Source organism: Homalodisca vitripennis, chromosome 2 (genome assembly GCF_021130785.1).
Source record: "Homalodisca vitripennis isolate AUS2020 chromosome 2, UT_GWSS_2.1, whole genome shotgun sequence".
Taxonomy (NCBI): domain Eukaryota; kingdom Metazoa; phylum Arthropoda; class Insecta; order Hemiptera; family Cicadellidae; genus Homalodisca; species Homalodisca vitripennis.
Genome location: NC_060208.1, coordinates 12030001 through 12050530, shown reverse-complemented (window position 1 = coordinate 12050530; position 20530 = coordinate 12030001). Strand labels below are relative to the sequence as shown.

At 30.0% G+C, this 20530-nt stretch overlaps 1 protein-coding gene across 1 annotated transcript in view; it reads left to right on the top strand.

The window, feature by feature from the left end:
• Nucleotides 1-519: 519 nt before the first annotated feature.
• Nucleotides 520-20530, top strand: part of LOC124355536 (chitooligosaccharidolytic beta-N-acetylglucosaminidase-like) — a 50394-nt gene continuing 30383 nt past the window's right edge. The window contains exons 1-3 of the mRNA XM_046806700.1: nt 520-862; nt 5637-5716; nt 15926-16197. Coding sequence (XP_046662656.1) covers nt 5646-5716; nt 15926-16197 — 343 coding nt within the window. The 5' untranslated portion in view covers nt 520-862; nt 5637-5645. The remainder of the gene's footprint in view (nt 863-5636; nt 5717-15925; nt 16198-20530) is intronic.

Sequence of the window (20530 nt, the reverse complement as noted above, 5' to 3'; positions counted from 1 at the left end):
AAAATTTTCAACAAGATCATACAAGGATATTTTAGTACCATAGAAGTGTCAGCTTATACATAAATACAATGTGGCGGGTTTATTCAATACACATTTATTCCTTTTCTAGATATCCTTTTAGAATTCATTTCATAGTTAATAAATGTCTGGCACATAAATAATTTTATTTGTTGCGATGTAAACTGGCTCTAGCGACTACTGAGTGTGTGAGTTACTTTCATTCACCTAAAACTGTAATATATCGCATATTTTTCATCACGTCAGTTAGGCAGACGTGCGATGGTAGTCGATCCTAAAGGCAGTGAAGTTAGAGATAGCGTGGATATAATTAAGAAGGCGCCTCTCTCCAGTCCTTGCTGTGGGCAGACAGTTGTCAGTTAGGCAGACGGGCGATGGTAGTCGATCCTAAAGGCAGTGAAGTTAGAGATAGCGTGGATATAATTAAGAAGGCGCCTCTCTCCAGTCCTTGCTGTGGGAAGGCAGTTGTCAGTTAGGCAGACGTTCGATGGTAGTCGATCCTAAAGGCAGTGAAGTTAGAGATAGCGTGGATATAATTAAGAAGGCGCCTCTCTCCAGTCCTTGCTGTGGGCAGACAGTTGTCAGTTAGGCAGACGTTCGATGGTAGTCGATCCTAAAGGCAGTGAAGTTAGAGATAGCGTGGATATAATTAAGAAGGCGCCTCTCTCCAGTCCTTGCTGTGGGCAGACAGTTGTCAGTTAGGCAGACGTGCAATGGTAGTCGATCCTAAAGGCAGTGAAGTTAGAGATAGCGTGGATATAATTAAGAAGGCGCCTCTCTCCAGTCCTTGCTGTGGGCAGACAGTTGTCGGTTAGGCGAGGTCCGGGTAGCATCTGCAATAGAGGTAACGTCAAATTTTAACTGCTTCTGACATTCGTCACTTTAATTTAACTTATTTAATAGTGGTATTTGTATCATATTTGTTGTTATTAATGAACGTAAATAATGAGCAATATGAATGGAGGTACAAGGACAAGAAAGCTTGGACTAGCCGTGTAATCAATGGGAACAATCTTTTGGTTTTCTCACCGTTTACCTTCCATTCTATCTGGATAACAAGGTAATTCTAACCAACCAATGTTATTTTGTTTTCGTAAAAATATACTCATTATGATGTCACGATTACGTATGGACAGAGAAAAAATCATTTGAAAATAAAAAAAGTTATTTTTGTTTACAATTAGGCTTCGTTAACACAGAATATATTATTTTAATTCTTAAATAGTTATTTATAAAAGAGTTCCTTGATTTTGATACAAAATATTTAGGTGTATATTATTTATATAGTTATATATTACATATTGTTTATTTATGTACATATTTGGTATAAATCAAAAGCTCTACCCTCTAGATACGAATTTTATTTAGAAACATTTGATTCTGTTAGAATTATATTTAAAAATTATGTTAGTTTCTTAAAACATATAATTTCTTAAGTTATAATCAATAAAAATTACGTCACTTCCTGAATAATGTAAATACTGTAATAATGCTACATTTTTATTTGGGTCCGATTTCAAAATGGCCAAAATAGCTTACATTTCTGTAATTTTAAGTGAAGTGATTAAAATGGTTTAGATTTGTTTAATACAGTTAGTTTATTTTAACAGATTGTGAATTAACGTAACAAATATTTTTTAAACCCAAATTCGATTGCACGACATAAAAAACTGATTACTAAAACACATTTATGATCAATCCACAAGCCAAATTAGTATCAGCTTGCTGATAGTTTTAACATTGACTTATCAACTTATCACCTTATTTCTTTAAGATGGTTTACACTCGAGGATGGTTAAAATAAGTATGGTAAACGGGCCATAGACAATTGAACACTCTGAAATACGTATGCTTCCATGTTACGTTTTATAAACTCCAGATTTAGTGACTTGGTTGTAAATATAACAAAATAAAGGAGCACCTTCAGTTTTTCTGTGGCTTTAAATAAATACATTCCTCTTATAACTTACAGGCAACCTAACAATAACATTTTTATATTGTACTAATTGAACTTTCTTGTTGATTTAAGTGATTACATAATCGGTTTGATAACCTAATGGTATTTGAATGTATTTTAAATTATTATAACAGTATTTTTATAAGTGAACCAGAGTTTATAAAAGGGATTTTGTTCATTTATCTGTATACGCATCGGCCGAGACTTAAAGAACATAAACCAGTTTTTTTCCAAATCTGGCATAGTTACTGCATACCAGGTGCGTTATGTTCTATATATATATATATATATATATATATATATATATATATATATATATATAATTAGGTCTTAATTTATTTAGACCCATCATCGGCAAACTTTTTAATTTGTTAAAGTTTTGTTATTTCGTTTCAACATTATAACCTTTTTTATGGTTTTATTAACTTTTTAGTACATTTTAATTATGTTTTATCCATTCAAAATGCTAATTCAAAACTACATATTAATAAAAAGATGTATTTTGATCTCGTGTTGAAATGCAAGTATTTAAGCTTTTTTACGATGTCCTAATCTATAATTTAAAAACTTTTATAAGAATGTTTAATATAAAAGGATAGTTTATGTTATATTTGAATGCATATCTAATTCACTTGGATATTTCCTTGTTTGTTTCCAAAGCGTTATTATACTACAAAGCACTTCATTAAATTTATTAAAGAAAAGAAGTATTTCGTTTGTCTAAACTAAGTTGGTTTTACTAATAATATTACAGCATCCGTCACGTTTTTGTGTTTATATACCAATGAAATAGTGATTTATTTTTCAGTCAATATTTACAATAAAATTACAAACTACTTATTTGATACGAAACCATATTTAACCAGATGCGATGCTTTAGCAATAAATAAAAAACACATAGCTTAAAGTCTACCTTAATAACAGAATAAGCGACGAGGCTGTGCAGAATCTTAACCAACATAGTATGTACATCTCCCAAGCCTATAAACAATATAATACAGAATAATAAGTATTATATAATAAACAAAAGGCAAATTTTCATTCATAATAAATAAACATATATTACTTTTATGTCAAACCATCCAACATTGCTTACGCCCCGGAAACTCGACTTGAGAAAGTTACCTTCACCAGAAACCTCTTAAATGTCTTCTCAAACTGAGTTTCCTCACATTCCTCATGCATGTTGCAAGAAACACATTGATTATCTTGGTTATAACCTCAATTGGCAGAGTTTGATCAACACAAATCGTGTACTGCACTTGTTCTCTATTTTAGGTTGTATTCGTGCAACTTCATGTTTGTGGGATAGTTTTTGATATGCTAATTAAATGTTACATATAACTTTTAACATAGTGTTAGATATTTAATTTATTTCTTCTCCATGGTTTCCTAAGATTTACTCGTACACAGAGAGTGAAGCGACTCACGTTTGTTAATACTTTGGTCGAAAACAACTGATAACTTGTACAAAGAATAAAAATGGGCTTAAAATATAACCCTGTGGGATGCCCTACCCGTGTCGAAGGTTTTTGACAAAGTTTGGTTCAGTTGATTGTGGTGAGATATATTCAGTAATTACGGGTTCTAATAAAAACAACTGTAACCACAACGCTTTGAGATCAGAAAATTGTGATATACGCAGTCAAAGGCCTTTGTCAAGTCTATAAAAACATCAAGCGTTGGTTAATCCATCGATGTAGTTGACAACGAGCTGTGTGACTGTTTCAATGATAGATTTATTCTTCTCTCAGCCAGTCTGCTCTTTACACAGAACACGAAATCCATGAAAAATTGTAAAAAAAAGGAAAAATGTTCTAATAATTTAGTTAATATCAAGAGAGTAGTATACAGGTACTTTATGCAAATAGGGGATCACCTTTTGAAACAATAAATTATATGACCATTCCAAACCTTGCAGAAATTCCCTAGGAAAAATTAGATTCCAACTTGGGCAAGAGGTCTATGAATAATTTTTTTTAAAAACGCTGTTTAAGAATACAACATACATATTCCTCTAATATTAGCGAATTTTTTTTTTGTTTCGTGTATCAAATGGAAGTTCCACTTTCACCCTCAAGACAAGAGTTTCAACACGTTAACATCGCCGTGGTATGTCGATGCTGCTCCGTATGAACTATATTTCATGAGGATTCAGCGTCCTTATTTCCTGGTGTACTTAATGACAACACATTCAATTCATCATCTGCAACACAAAATATGTCCATGATATTTTCTACAAGCTGTGTGATAGAACCAAATGATCGATTTAAAAAATTTTTCTATGTCGATTCTTAATGTTCCACATTATAATTATAAGAATGTTCCTTAAACATTATTTTGCTTTTAATGACATTATAATATATTTCACAATAAAGACCTTTACACTGATACCTATTACATTCGTTAAAAAAATTCAGTATTACATGTACAATTCTTAAACAAGTGCTTTAGTTAATAATACGTTTTCCTTATGAGCGGAGGGCGAAAGCCATATTTGAACAATAAAAATTGTTTTGTTAAAGGCCTTAAAATTTCCTGGAAGTGAATTAAATACTTATGCAATTTAAACAAATTTTGTTTTGGATAATTGCTATATGCTTGAACTTTGGCAGGAAAGAGCATAATAACCTTAGTTATTACGCATTAAAGATTATAAAACAAAAAACTGTGTTAAACTCTCGGGTCATGTAGTATTTATGACTTTTGTTGTTAACAAATTTTGATATCATCGTGTATGTAGATGGTAGGCGTTCAAAATATTGAGAGGTATAAGATAACATGCTAGTGATAAGAACGTACAAAACCACAACCGTAATTTCTGATTACAATAAAACTAGGTGGAACAATAATAACTGGATGATTCAGATAAGTTTTATGTCAAAAAACTCAAAAATCTCAATGTGGCGACACTTTTTTCATACATCATCACTATCACGAAAAAACCATGCTAATAGACGAAAAAAATTAAAGTCGTGTTTATAGACGAAAAATAAGCTATGCTTTAAAAAAAACCTCTTCCATTCTGAAACAAGTTTTATTTCTGATTTTTTTCGATTTCCAGTCAGATTTCAAGATAGTAGGCGTACAAAGTTTTGAGAAGTATGACAAACAAGATTACTACATTTTTGTTTCATAACTAATGCATTGTTTTTGTCTGACAAAAGCTTATGTTTTGATGATTTTATATTTGTATCATTTTGTCATGTATTAAGATTTTGTATTTGGTACAAATTAAAACAATTTAACACTCTCGTCCAGTAAGTAAGAGATCCGAGTTCGAATTTTGAGTGAATAATGTTTTTCTATCAAAGTTTCATACTCTACAAAGGGTTTACGAGTAGTTTTCCATTGTTATTAACTTTAGTGTTTATTACATTACACCAGTGATGTTTATTATTCGAAGGCTCAGGTTTTGGAGTTTTAAAGTTACTAGTAAATAACTGTGTTGTTTGTATGTGTCAAGAGTACTCAGGCGCTATACACGTCCTTGTGAACACATTATAAACATGTCCTTCACTACTTTCCCGCTATCGGCTAGTTACTATTTCCTAATTCATTGATGTATATCTTCAGGCAATAGCCTGCATCATATTGTGCATGTTATGAATGAAAGTCCCGTTACAATTTCCAGTATTTAACGTCTCCACTGTTATTTCAGACTGGAGTGATGATGCGTTATCTGGCAGGTGGCAGGACAGTCTGCCTACTGGTAGGACTGCTGCTGTGTGTTCAACACAGGTAAGCACACATATGTGTCATACGGTGTCACACAACACTGTATAAATAACATAGTTCTATGCCAAATTAATTCGGTTTTTTTTTCTTTCACTAAACTTTATAATCAACTTGGTAAAATTAATGACAAGATGTATGGTTGTAGTTTCTCTACTATAAAAAATTAGAAGTACGCCACACCACGTGTCGCATAATAGGCTTCGCCCAAGTTGTGTGCAAAGTTTCAGATCTATAGCTCAATTCATTCTAGAAATTTCCTGCAAATACATAGAAGGGCAGACAATCGTAAAGAAATTGTACATACTGACCGACACGCAAGAAATGGTGTTAGCCTACTGAGTCATACATAGCCTTCGATGACGCTCAGCCAAAATCCATGGTTGGACATCCACTACCATAGAACACATTGTTGTTTATTAAGAACTTTAGTTTCACGCAAAATTTAAAGTCAACAGAGGAAACTTCTCAAGATATCTTGCCATATCAATCCATTCTCATTTTGGTTCCTTAAATTAGATTTCATAGCAGTGTTTAATAATAAAAGTTCCGTTGAGCTAATAATGGTACGACAACACTAGAGTGCGCTAAAATTCTATTTTTTATCTTGTCACCCAGTTTTAACATTTATTTTCAGACTCTTTTTCTTATTGCCTTATGAATAGAAGTCATGTATTGAAATCACAAATGATTGGATTCAGATTGTTTACAAATTTATATATTCTACTTTTTCTCGTTCCCATCGTGGTAACCCACAAGACTAACATGACAAATTCGCTAACGCTCAGCCAAACTACAAGGAGTGACATGTATCATCATTGACTCAGTGTTTCTAATCTCAAATACAGACCAAATTCAACGAAACTTTTAAGTTATGCTCTACACAGGTCCTAGTGATTTTTTAAATATTTTGGAATAAATCAAGAATGGAATAATATCTTGCTATTTTTAATCTAAAAAGTTTTTAATTTATTAAAATAGTTTTGATTTCATTCATAACTCAAAAGCTACTAGTGCCCCATTTAACAAATATTTAAGAGTTACGATACATAAAGCTGCAATTTGAACTACAATCATAGTGGTGAGTTGAAAAATTTTCGTATAATTAAGAAAATGTTAAAATAAAGTAAATGTATTTTTATTTTATTTTTTTAATAAAAAGGTTTCTAAAATTTCAAATCTACTCGGGTTATTTCCAAAATATTATTCGGACAGACAGACATGTGATTCTACGAGTAAAAATAAGGTTGTTAAAGTGCATGGGGTTTGTTCTCAAAGAGCTTTGTAACAACACTCAAGAGGGTTGTTAGTACAACCAGCTCTTAAACAACGTAAACACTTGGTAGGATTAGTGAGTAATCTGTTTTACGCATTATATTACTTTGTATTCAAATTTATTTTACTAAGTACTTTATTTTACTGTTTTAACATTCAAAGTGGTCAGTGATCAGATAAAGTATACAGTTCCCACAAGTTTTAATTTTTTAACGAAACAATAGAACCGTTACCACAAATAAATTAACATACGATATTAGAATAAATCCAAATCTTCATATTTCTAGGATTGACTGACTTGTGTGGCATGTGCGGACTTTGACAGTAGATCTCCTATCGCCTCTTGCCAAGAACGTAGCCAGGAAAAAACATTTTGGGGAGGGACCAGACTATTTATATTTTGTTCCACCCCAGTTTGTTCCTTAAAAGTTTCTTGATCTGTTTCTTTGTTGAGAACGATCTTTCAGTAGTACATGGCAGTAATACTGAATTATTAAAATAATAATAATCGTTTACTAAAAAGTAATTTAAAAATTTAAATTGGGGGGGTCAGGACCCCTTGAATCCCCTCGCAGGCTACGGCCTTGCCTCTTGCAGATTGGTTACCCGTATATAACTACACCGTGGTCTTGAATTCGTAAAATAACTTGTAACAAGGCTGCCGGATTTATCACACGGCTGTGCGCAAAGAGAAGCCAACACAATGCGCTATTGTATGAGCATGTAATCACCGAGCATTGTCTACAGACATTATAGCACAATTAAGTGTTTCGGTTATAACTATGATTATACCGCCTGTCATACTTTGTCAGGCAGTTGGCAATGGTTCAATTCCAAGTACTGATTAACATTGATATCGTTAATTTTGTATTTTATTCAATTTCATTTTTGAGAATCTGCCAATTTCGGATGCAATGAATACTTTATTTATTCACCCATATTAAAGTGTATATTCTGAACTTCTGTGAAATATAGAAATCTCACTTGAACACCTACAAGGATCCTAGGCGATCTAGCGGACAAGCCTGGAACTAAAACTTGTAACACTGCATCACTAGCGCATTCTGGTGACTGGTTCTGTTACTAACCTCAGGGAGACGTCTCGTTTCAGATTGCTAGTATTATGAGGAGCTAACATTTCATTCATTACGTTAGATACAATTACCTATTATATAAACTAAGGGTACGGTATGATAAGCGGACCCGGTTTTTTATATCGAAATTGGCAAACGATATTACTTATTCATAACCATCGATATAATCAATCGATACTGATTAATTATTTTGAACAATTAAATTAAATAATCTATATCAACAGCTGTAAACACTTTCAAATAATACACGTAAGGTAATATTTCAATTTTACATAAGTAATATTTGATTATTTAAAATGGCAGTCAATTTTAGAAAACTACACGACATTGCTTTGTTGGACTCGTACATTTGGACTCACAAAACCCATTATGTGAAATTTGGGGGGAAAGAAACAACTGTAACTGTGAGAGGAGCAAATATGGTCGTCTTCAGTTTTCCTAATTGTGGTTATAATAATTTGTTTGATCACTATAAATATTAAATTCATGTTTAAATTTAAAATATATGATTGTTGCTGAGAACTATAGATACTTTTATATCGATTGATAGTCTAGGATTTGAGATACGAATATTAGGTATCGATGATTACATTCTTCGATATAAAAATCCGGGTCCGCTTATCGTACTCTACCCTAATCTAACTGTATCCTGTCATGTGAGACTAAATAATGTCTAGAAAAGCAATATAATGATAAAAATGAGTTGTATGACGGTGGATGTCCACAGATTTTGGCTGAGCGTCATTGAAACTTATCGCTCATTATATCCACAAAATTTAGCTCTCGTCTAACTACGGTAAAGGTAAAAATTTATTTTCTGCATAATTTTATATCTGTCCGCAAAAACATTATTTAATCTCTCTGTCGAGAATAAAATGAACTTTATAGCCTACTTGAAACTTCCATGCAACCTCGGCGAAGCCTGTTACGAGCCTCGTACTACTCCTACCTTGCATATAGCAAGATTTAAAAGGGGGGCGCTGCTTTAGCACCCCCTGGAATAAGCACCCCCTCGGGCTCTGACGTCACGGCAGGGGGGTGCTAATTCAGCGCACGGACACGGACCAGGCACGGAATTAGCACCCCCCGGCTACAAGGGGGTGCTAAATCAGCGCATGAACATGGTCGAGGCCCTGAATTAACACCCCCCTGTTCCAAGGGGGGTGCTTATTCAGCGCATGGACATGGCTCAGTCACTGAATTAGCACCCCCTAGCATTCAACCAGCAAAAAGGGTATTTATCTTTTTACATATTCAATTCAATCATAAATATAATAGTTGTTATCTGGATTTTTGTGACGCTGCCTCTTATAAGCTACTATCTACGATTGTTTTGCAATTTCCGATGAACGATTAAATAATATAATAATCAAATATGGCTACTTTCTCTTAAAAATTACCATAGACTTAATATTACATAATAATGCTCCGACTAACAAGGCTAATAGACTTAGAACTCCTCCCTCTCATACGCATTGTCATATTTGTGTAATAATTTTCACTCATGACTTTGCTTTCTTAATTTGTTCTATATATCACCTATTAAAATAATAAATTAAATCATATCCTTCATTTATTCTATTTCAGTTTATTCTTTCAGTTAATATGTTTGTAAATTTAATTAACGCACTGCTAAATATATATTTAAAAAAACATAAAATTCTCGTCGATTCTGAGTCGATTTTTGGAATATTACGGAAGGTAAAATGTAATTATGGTTTTTATACACAATTAGTCTAGTATCTTTGCTGTGTCATTTTTATTGTACAGGTATTGAGTACTGGGCGTCCATACCAATGAAAGATCTAGTCTACTCATAGTCTAGTTTAAGGGTATTCACTGAGCATTAACAGTTCAAACTTAACCCAATCGTGAAAACTCAATGAAACATGTTTCTACATATAATTAAAACTATGTTATTTGTATATGAATCCATAATTAAAGTATTTATTTCATTTAATAGCTTCACGGAAATGGAATCTTCTTTTTTTAGTTTAATTAACTCAAATGTAAAAAACAATTACAACAAATAATTTTGTAAACAATTTAGGCTCGTATTTTAGGCAAAATAGTTCACTGTCACACAGTATAGAATTTTTCTCTGCGGCATTTTTGTTTTCATATTTAATTTTTAATTAAATTTCAAAATTAGGTTTATTAGAATGAAACAGATGAAGTATGAAAATTACAGTTTTTGACTTGTCATTTATTACAGAAATAATTTTTCAGTACCTGCCCTTAAATAATTACTCGTAACCATCTGCAGTAAGAAACTAGATTTATAATTTTTTATCTTATGCACTATTAGGCGTATAGTGAATCATCTGCACAATGGAACAGCTACATAGACTTAACACTACACAAAAATCCGTAGAATAGTACTCACAAAAATATCTCAAGGTTACGCCCATAAAGTATTACTATTGCTTACGTGTAAAATATCCTCTATAGAATCATGCCTAACTATTTTTCATGATTAAAGGAATATATTATAGAAACATCAAATACATTTCACATGAGGCTACAACTTGAAGATACATTATTAGTTTATGAACTTAACACTGTGATAAAAAACTTATGGATGAGGCATTGGTAGCTAAGGATGAAGTATATTAATCCGCAAAGGTTTCTTCCTAACTAGTTAATGTAAAAAAATGTTTGGTCGACTTCTGTCCATCTTACTTCTAGCAGATATATCCCTCTGGTAAAGGATTATATCACAGACAATGGATACGTTTTTTTCCATTGTCTGTGATTATACCCTCGATTATATTACTTTTTCTAACGGTATCGATGATTAATTAGTGTAATATTACGAGAATGAATAATAGAATTCATATTGGGACTTTCATATTAAGTGATATCAACTATTACATGTAAAGTATTCCCCACATATAATGTTTTGTTGCTCCTTTTATGAGTAACCCTATTTTCAAATGTGGATCATAAATCTTTTATTACCTACAGTACTTTAGGAAAGGAGGGATCGTGATTTTTAATTACTTTAGAACATCAGTTCAAAAAATCATGGAATGTCGCATTGACATTAAAATTGGAATATTTTCCAATGACCATAATTTATTTCATCAGTAGTATGCCATTTTTTTAAAGACATGAAGGGGACTGGGGTTGTCTATGACGTACCAGTTATTCTAGAAAAAATTCCGTACGAAGGGGCGGGTATCAGCTAGTAAACATTTTAAAAACTTGAAACTCGTTATTTTTGCCTTAACATCGTTGCTCGTTATATATTGGCCGTCTACCAAATATGAAATATACAGAGTGAAATCAACCTGCAAATATCGATTGTAGGACTGTAGGTCCACACATAATTTTGACGAAGCTGACGAAACCCGTGCGTGCACTACCGACCCTACTTTTCAAACTGATGTGGCCGTATCGAGTGGTTGAGTAATAATATCGATGTTATTCTCAGTTGTTATTCCTATATTAATACATAACTTATTATGTATAGTGAATTTGTTTGATGAAATTTCCTAAAAAAATATAAGAAGAAATCAAACAATGTTTGAGTGTACAGGCCCAAGGTGTAGCATATTATACTCTCTAGGTAACGGATACTTTTTACACGAGTAAAGAGAAAAGATAAACTAGAACACGGTAATGATGTATGGACCAAAAACTGAAAATCATCGCCCTTTTGTATGCAGTTAAAGAATATTTAACTATTGTGTGTTACATTAGTCAGACGTGCACTTCTAACCCCATGTATCTGGAAGTGTCAAACTTAAGAATGAAGAATGAACATTCTTACAATATTGTAAAAAGAAGAGTGAAATCTCAGTGAAGGTCTTTAATAAAGCGTCTATAAAAAAGGTAAAATTTAAAATTACACTTCAGCTTAGCTGTACTTTTATTTTAAGGCTATTTATATCGGAAAGTGTAGAGAATTTTGTTACACTCTAATTTTCAATTCGTTGTAATTTTTATAACTGATTTGTAAACTAGGTAGTAAACAGATGTAATAGAAGCATAAATATTACTTCATTAATAATAAAAAAATACTACACAAATATACATAATATTTCATTTTGTATACAGTAAACTTTTATATTTTTTAATGTTTTATTTTCTGGGTAGAACAAAATCTTTAAACCTCGGTTAGAACAAACTTAACAACTGCAACAAATAGCAATCTTTACTGGTACATTTAAGCATCTACGTTTAACAACCGTAATCAATATCATATCTACAAACTCCGTATAAATTTACAAGCCAAAAGTAGGTCTGAGGTCTTCCATTTAAAAACAAAATATTAAATAGACATATAATAACTACAAAGACATTTTTAATTTTTGGTTCTAGGTAATCAACATGTATTAGAGTGTTTTTCTGACGTCTCAATCAAAAGAAACTTTGTTTAGAAATAATTAAGAATATTATGACCACAGTTCAGCAATGTAATGTTAAAATCACTTGATTAGAGCAGCTAAAATCAAAACAGCTGATTGTTGCAGCCCACATTCAGTCATATAATAAAGGCGGATATTGTTTGGTAATTGGTTTTAAAAAACAGTAATTGGTTTTTAAAAAACAGTATTGGTTTTAAAAAACAAACTATCTCCCTTATTTCACAACCAATTTTTTTAAAACTTGGTATCGTTATATTTTTTTATTAAATTGTGTAATAATTTAGATATTTTTTTTACCATATATCGCTTTTAAGATATTTACGCATAAAGATCTTTTAGAAATCACTATTTTGAAAATAAAGCTTGTAAGAAATTTAAATTTTTGATTTTCCTTAAGGTTATAAGGTATATACAAAATTTTAACCTAAACAATCCATCAAATATAAATAGTAAAGTAAAAAAAGACAAAAACAAAACAAAATTGTGGCTATTAGAGTAATTATTGAGTTTTAGAAAGGTGAATATGATTGTTTTTGCATTTGGTCCATGAATAATGTCTGAAAATATTGGTAGAGATTGTGGAACACTCTCTATAATAATTTTATGTACAGAGTGTCCTGTAATTCTTAGGACAAGTCTATATACCGCAACTGCTCAGGTCATGGCAAACGCATTTCAGAATATGGAAATAGATCTTTGGTGCTTAGTTTCCTATCCGTTAGTCTGTATGTGTTTTTTTATATACACATTCGCTTTAATATCTTAAAACGAATAAACAAATCCTACCTAATTTGGATCAAATATTTGTGGTAATAAGGCCAGTTATAAACAATATTTATTAATACTTTCGAAATGGCGGCCATTAAATCTGATTAACTTTGAATGTCTTAAAATCCAGCAGGTATACAAGAATAAATCTGATCGTGGATTGTATCACAAATCTAATTACTCAAATACTATTTCAAACTAATAATAAATAACTCATTAAGAGCATCTTTACTGTAAAAAAAACATGGTTCGTGAAAATAAATTAATATCAACTTTAGAGTATCTTATCCCTATTTCTTTTACTTTTGTGATATATTATGCAAAACATTTGAAATACATGTTTCAGGCCTATCTAAGGATAGAATACAATCATAATATTTCGTGTTTTAATGAATTTATTTTAATATCTGTTGTTTTAGGACATATTTATTTACGAAAATTTAGTCAAGCGACAATCAGATGTATTTCCAATTAAAAACCGCTTATCTTTGATTTTGTCATCTATAAAAGCATTATTGTCTGAATATTACTGTACGAATTTTCTTGTTCTTTATTATTCTTAATATATAACAGATAACTAGTCACTTTATTTAGTTTTTTCACATATATTGTGAATAAATTGAAAGCTTTATGATAAATACAACAGTTTATTATTGTTAATTAAAACATTTGTTTTTGTCCTTCATTGTTCATAAAGGCGTTCATTGTTGATACATTTGCAATATCTCTAGTAGTTATTAATTTATTATTAGAAAAAAAGTTGCTTGGCAACAGATATTAATGTATTTCCTGTACTTTAAATGAAGGGACTAAGATGTGAGCACGATTGGCATAAGATATTCTGGAGCTGCCGTTTACTCTCGATTTTTGTATTGTGACCTACTCGTTGAGATTTTCCAAGATATTCCATTTTTTAACAACAAAAAAACGCACACTAACCGACAGAGGGGAAATTAAACCAATTGTAGATCCATAATACTCAGTATATAAATGTATGTTTTGACAGCAATAACGCTTTTGAAAATACGGTAGTATATTTATTGCTACGTGTTTTAAACATTGTTTTTCAACTTTTTTTTTTAATTATAGTTGAACTAACTGATATGGATATAAACTGAATGATATTTTATTCTTATAGATATAAAATAATATTTAAATTGTTTGTCAAGTGTGTTTTGAATTATACTATTCAGTTTAAAATAGTATAATTCAGTTTATGATGCGTCCTTAAAAAATAATTGGTTCTTAGCCGTCGCAAAATTACAATTTCACGGTTCTAATTTTTCCCGCTTTTGATTGGTATTCGAAAAATTAAAATAAATAAATAATTGTTTTTAAAGTGGTTAATAGGGTGATATAATCTCTGACCATGTATATTTATTACACATGCCGGATTTTACGCAATATCAGTTCCTCTGCGTTGTTCGTACCACGATTTCAAATTAATTTTACTTTAAAATAAACCTGTATTTGAATGCCTAGAACCTAGTTTTTACTTAAGTATATTTGATGCATAGTATTTTTATAATTGGTAATGAACTGTTTGTTTTTGAAATTTTAAGTAAACCACAGCAATGCAGTAAATATACTCATTGCAATATATATATATATATATATATATAATATAAATAATTATATATATATATATATATTATTTTATTTTATTGAAAAATAAATCGCAATATGGTTAAACGTTTATTACTATATTCCGTTGGAGTAATTATTCATCATCAATACGGCGCTGATTTAGCAGCCCCCAGATTCAAGGGGGTGCTAAATCAGCACATGAGCACGGTCAAGGCGCTGAATTAGGACCCCCCTATTCGAAGGGGGTGCTAAATCAGCACATGAACACGGTCGAGGCGCTGATTAGGACCCCCGTATTCCAAGGGGTGTGGTTATTCAGGGCCTGGACACGGCCACTGTGCTGATTTAGCACCCCCTTTCGTGACGTCAAAATGACGTCAGTAGCGAGGGGGTGCTATGTCCAGGGGGTGCTAATTCAGGCGATTAAAAGTACCATTCCGTTATAAATTGAAAGTTTACGGCTGTTAAACTTTTAGAAATGCTTCTGATATTAACGTTGATTAATTCGCTGATCCAATTATAATTACTAATTGGGAGTTACTAATTTTGCGTTATCAGTACCCAGAATTTAAAAAATCAAAAAGATGTTTCATTTAACTCTAATAATGATTTAAACTTACTAGACGCAACGTCATTAGCGAATAATTTTCTTGGATTCCTAGAAGAATTAAGCGTTCTCCGAAGTCAGCTATTCGTAATAAAAATGGGATTTCCAATCCTATCAGTAAATTACGCATTGTTAGAACACCATTTCTCTCTTGGAAAATACTCATTGATGAGCACCTGGAAGCGTAAATAATTAGTTATTAAAACCAATTACTTTATCTTTTAATGTTAAAAGTAGTAAAATTTCTCTTAAAAATTTGATTTTATTACATAAAATGACGATTCCTTAGTGCGACTTTTGTTGCTGAACAATACAACAATTAATATTTTGGTGAATTTAAAACAAATTATTTATAACACTTAAGAAGTTGGAAAACAGCTACCATATATCGAGAGTTTTTGCAGTGTCCGTTAAGAAAATCACAAATGTGCCAGTACAAAGTATAATTGAGTTTATAATACAGAGACATTCTGCAAACTATGGAGATTCTAAAGATTGTTTCTGTTTCCAGTGAGGGTTGGAGCTGGCATTGTGAGAACAATCTGTGTATACGTAACGAGGTTGATGAGCCCAACAGTACCGAACGTATCTCGCTGCCTGTGTGTCGTCTCACGTGTGGTCAATATGGGGCGATCTGGCCGCAGCCCACTGGAGTTACAGCAATCAGGTGGGCTAAACATTATTACACTAGGGAGCAGCAGAGAAGACCATTGTGGCCGGCCAATAGTGGCGCGGCGTGTCGTCGCTGTTGCCATATCGCCTCACTCCCGTCAAACACGTCTCGTGATAGTCTTGTTTGTTGATTGTTCATTAACAAACTCTTCATTTGGCTCAACATGACAAATTTTACATGACACATTCCATTTTCTGTTGAATCAAAGTATTTTACAATTACTATGTAATACGAACATAATTGCATATTGGTGAATTGTCCTTGTGTTACATCATTGAACGTGATTTATTTGATATTTAATCATTTATTTCTACTGAAAATACTTTGAAACCTTTGCAATGCGCATGCGTATTAACATTACAAATTATTTAGACTATAAAATCCATTAAAGGCTACATCTAACCTAAAATACCAATCCTAAACAAGATCAAATTGATTTTTTTCTTATTTATTAGAAAAGAAAAGAAAAAAAATCGTAAATAATAGGAAGTATGAATAATTATTGTAATATATACTAAAATAAAACATGTAACAATATTTAAAGGTTTTAAGATACCATTGGTATATGGCTGACGTATTTTCGTGGCATCCTTTTATCGCAATAATATAAAATTGTTAATTGATAACATATACGAACATTTGAAGTCGTAGGTGGTTGGTCGACGAATGCAGACCTATTGTGACCTGTATTCTGTAGTTTAGTGTTAATAATTAGTGTTGTTTTTTTATATTAAGTGTATGTTTTAGAGTTAGTGAAGTTGACACACAACATGGTGGTTGTGATTCCTGACTTAGGCGTGACACACCGCTCTGGTATGATTTGTTTATTTTAACCTAGTTTGCAATTATGTGGTAGGTTAGTTATTTACCTGAGGAAGAGATCAGATTGCAGATCTCGAAACGTGGTGTTACTCATTTTTTTGTATTACTGAACGATGGGAAATGTCCGGAAAATTCCTGTTTCCTTCTTCACCTAGACTACACTATATTTTGTAGCCTAGGTGTCTCTGATCTAGAATAATGCAAGGAGTTCCTTTTGAGCTTCTTCGTCGCCAATCTTTTATTTTACCTCTTCAGATGAACTTAGCTTCAGATTTCAAGAATCAGTGACAGCGTCAAATTCCAGACGCTGCACTAAGAGGAAGGTGAACTGGAGCTTAAGTTCGTTCACATTGACTCAACCCTTCCCACCAACTTTTAATGCTGTCTTGGGAGAAGCAGGCCAAGGGTTAAATGTCACTTACTCGTCAAAGAACAAGAGACATTACAAAGATATGCAGAATTATAGTTCAACATTCTTTAAGAGAAACAGAAACTAATACTGGTTGTCTTGTTTTTGAGGGGCTTCAAAATTAAATGTACTGAACCATTTTCTAAAAATATTATATGACTATTTGCATTTATAAAAGATGTGTAGCGAATATTATAGCAGTAGTCCGAGGTCATTCACATGGTAGATTACTCCATAACATATTATAACCATATTATGTTGTTCCAAAGTTCAACAAGGACACCAATAAATATAAGAAAAGGAGTCTTTAATAAAATATACAAGGAACATTAACCGCTATGTATTTGTTCTCGTAGCCAACAATACGTTAAGGAAAGAAGCTGTTAATGTTAAATGGTGCGTATCGCTGCCGCATGCTACATGCATCGATAACCCTTTTGTTAAGCGTCTTTATACGAGCGATTTATAGAAGAATGTAATGTCTCTCCACTGTACTGTAATGTTTTCTTTTGACATCTTGTACACATCTATCGATTATAGATTATATTTTTCTTATTGGAATTTGTTATTTTTACCATTATATCAAACTACTATTATTTAATATTCAAATCATTTTTACAAACAACTATTAATTTATATTGTTTTATGTATTTATACGTAATATGTTTTATACGATCTAATTTATTTATATATTTATGAATAACGTAATTTTTTTTGTTATATGCTTCAGTATTTTTAACAGTTAATTGATGAATCATTCTTCAAAATTGATTTTTTTCACTAAATCCATCAGTTTTAAGATTCAATTTGAAACGTAAAAGGATATAACACCTATGTAACCAATATTTCTAATAATCAAATCTTGTGTGAGTGTCAGTATTGGTTCAGAGAGGACAGAAACATTTTTGAAGTTCTGTTCGATGTCTACAGGGAAATTAATGACGCATTATCCAACAACTTACGCGTTATTCTAATATTTCTTGATCGAAGAAAAGCTTTTGATGGTATCGATAGAAATAAGTTGCTTCTAAGGATATGACGTTGGTTGCGTTTCCGAGAATCTTTGAGGAAGGTTTTGTGGAAATTAAATCAATTTGACTGTATGGATGAAATATGAACTAAAAGTCTCCTATTATTATACATATTATATCCTGTAAAGGTGCAATAGAACATTCATTTCTGTGTGATTTGTATTTTGGTATATCAATATCTGTATGATATTACAGATTGATATGATATAATACACAATATACTGATATGGTAGTTCACATTGATATAATATAATACACAATTAACTGATATGATAGTTCACATAGATATAATATAATACACAATTAACTTATATGATAGTTCACATAGATATAATATAATACACAATTAACTGATTTGATAGTTCACATTGATATAATATAATACACAATTAACTGATATGGTAGTTCACATTGATATGATATAATACACAATTATTAACTGATATGGTAGTTCACATTGATACAATATAATACACAATTAACTGATATGACAGTTCACATAGATATAATATAATACACAATTAACTGATATGGTAGTTCACATTGATATGATATAATACACAATTATTAACTGATATGGTAGTTCACATTGATATGATATAATACACAATTATTAACTGATATGGTAGTTCATATTGATATGATATAATACACAATTATTAACTGATATGGTAGTTCATATTGATATGATAAAATTAAAAAAAATTTTTTTTTTTTAAATTTTTTTTGGGGAAAAAATTTTAAAAAAAAATTTTTTTAAAAAATTTTTTTTTTTTTAAAAAACAAAAAAAAAAATTTTTAAAATTTAAAAAATTTTTAAATAAAAACCCAATTTTTTAAAAAAATAAAAAAAAAAAAAAATTTTTAATTTAATATTTTTTAAAAAAATTTTTTTAAAATTTTTTATATTTTTTTTTTTTTTAAATTTTTTTTTAAAAAATTAAAAAACCCCAAAAAAAATTCAAAAAAAAAAAAAAAAAAGGGGAAAAATTTTAATAAAAAAAAAATTTTTTAATTTTTAAAAAAAAAATTTTTAAAAAATTTTTTTAAAATTTAATTTTTTTTAAAAAAAATTTAAAAAATTTTAAATAAAAAAAAAAACCTTTTTTTTAAAAATTTTTTAAAAAAAAAATTAAAATTTTTTTGTTTTTAATTAAAAATTTTTTTGGGTTTTTTTAAAGGGAAAAAAAAAACTTAAAATTTTTAAATTAATATAATAAAAAAAAAGGTAAATTTTTGTTTTTAAAAAAATTTTTAATTTTTTTTTTTTAAAATTTTAAAAAAATTTTAATTTTTTTACAAATTTTTTTTAAAAAAAAAAAAAATTTTAACAATTTTTTTTAAAAAATTTTTTTTGGCCCAAAAAAATTTTTTAAACAATTATTTTTGGTTGTTAGTTTTTTGGAAAAAAAAAAAATTTTTTTAAATTTTAAAAAAAATTTTTAATAAAAAAAAAAAAAAAAGGGTTTTTTTTAAAAAAATTTTTTAAATTTTTGGTTAAAAAAAAAAAAAAAATTTTTTTGGAAAAAAAAAAATTTTTTTTAATTTTTTTTTTTTAAAAAAAAAAATTTTTTATGTTTTTTTTTTTTCCCCTTTTCCAAAAAAGGGGTTTTAAAGGGTTTTTTCCAAATTTTTTTCCTTTTTTTTTAAAAAAATTCCAAATTTTTTTTAACCCCAAAAAAATTATTTTTTTTTTTAATTTTTTTTTAAAATTTTTTAAAAATTTTTCGGGATTTTTTTTGGGTTTTTAATTTTTAATAATAAAAAATTTAATTTTGGTTTAAAAAAAATTTTTTTTTTGAAAAATTTTTGTTTTTAAAAATTTTTTTTTTTTTTAAAAAATTTTTTGGGATTTTTTAAAAGGTTTTAAAAATTTTAAAAATTTAAAAAAAAAAATTTTGTTTAAAATTCAAATTGTTTGGGGGTTTGGTTTTTTTTAAAAAAATTTTTTTTTTTTAAAAAAAAAAGGGTTTTTTAAAAAAAAACAAAAAAAAAAGGGGGAAATATTTTTTTTTTAAAAAATTTTTTTTTGGGAAAAAAAAAAAAAAAATTTTTTAAAAAACCCCCCTTTTGGGGAAAAAAAAACCCCCCCTTTTTTAAAAAGGGGGTTTTCCCTTTAAACAAATTAACCCCAAAAAAAAAGGGGCGGGTTTTTTAAAAAAAAATTAAAAAAAAAAAAAA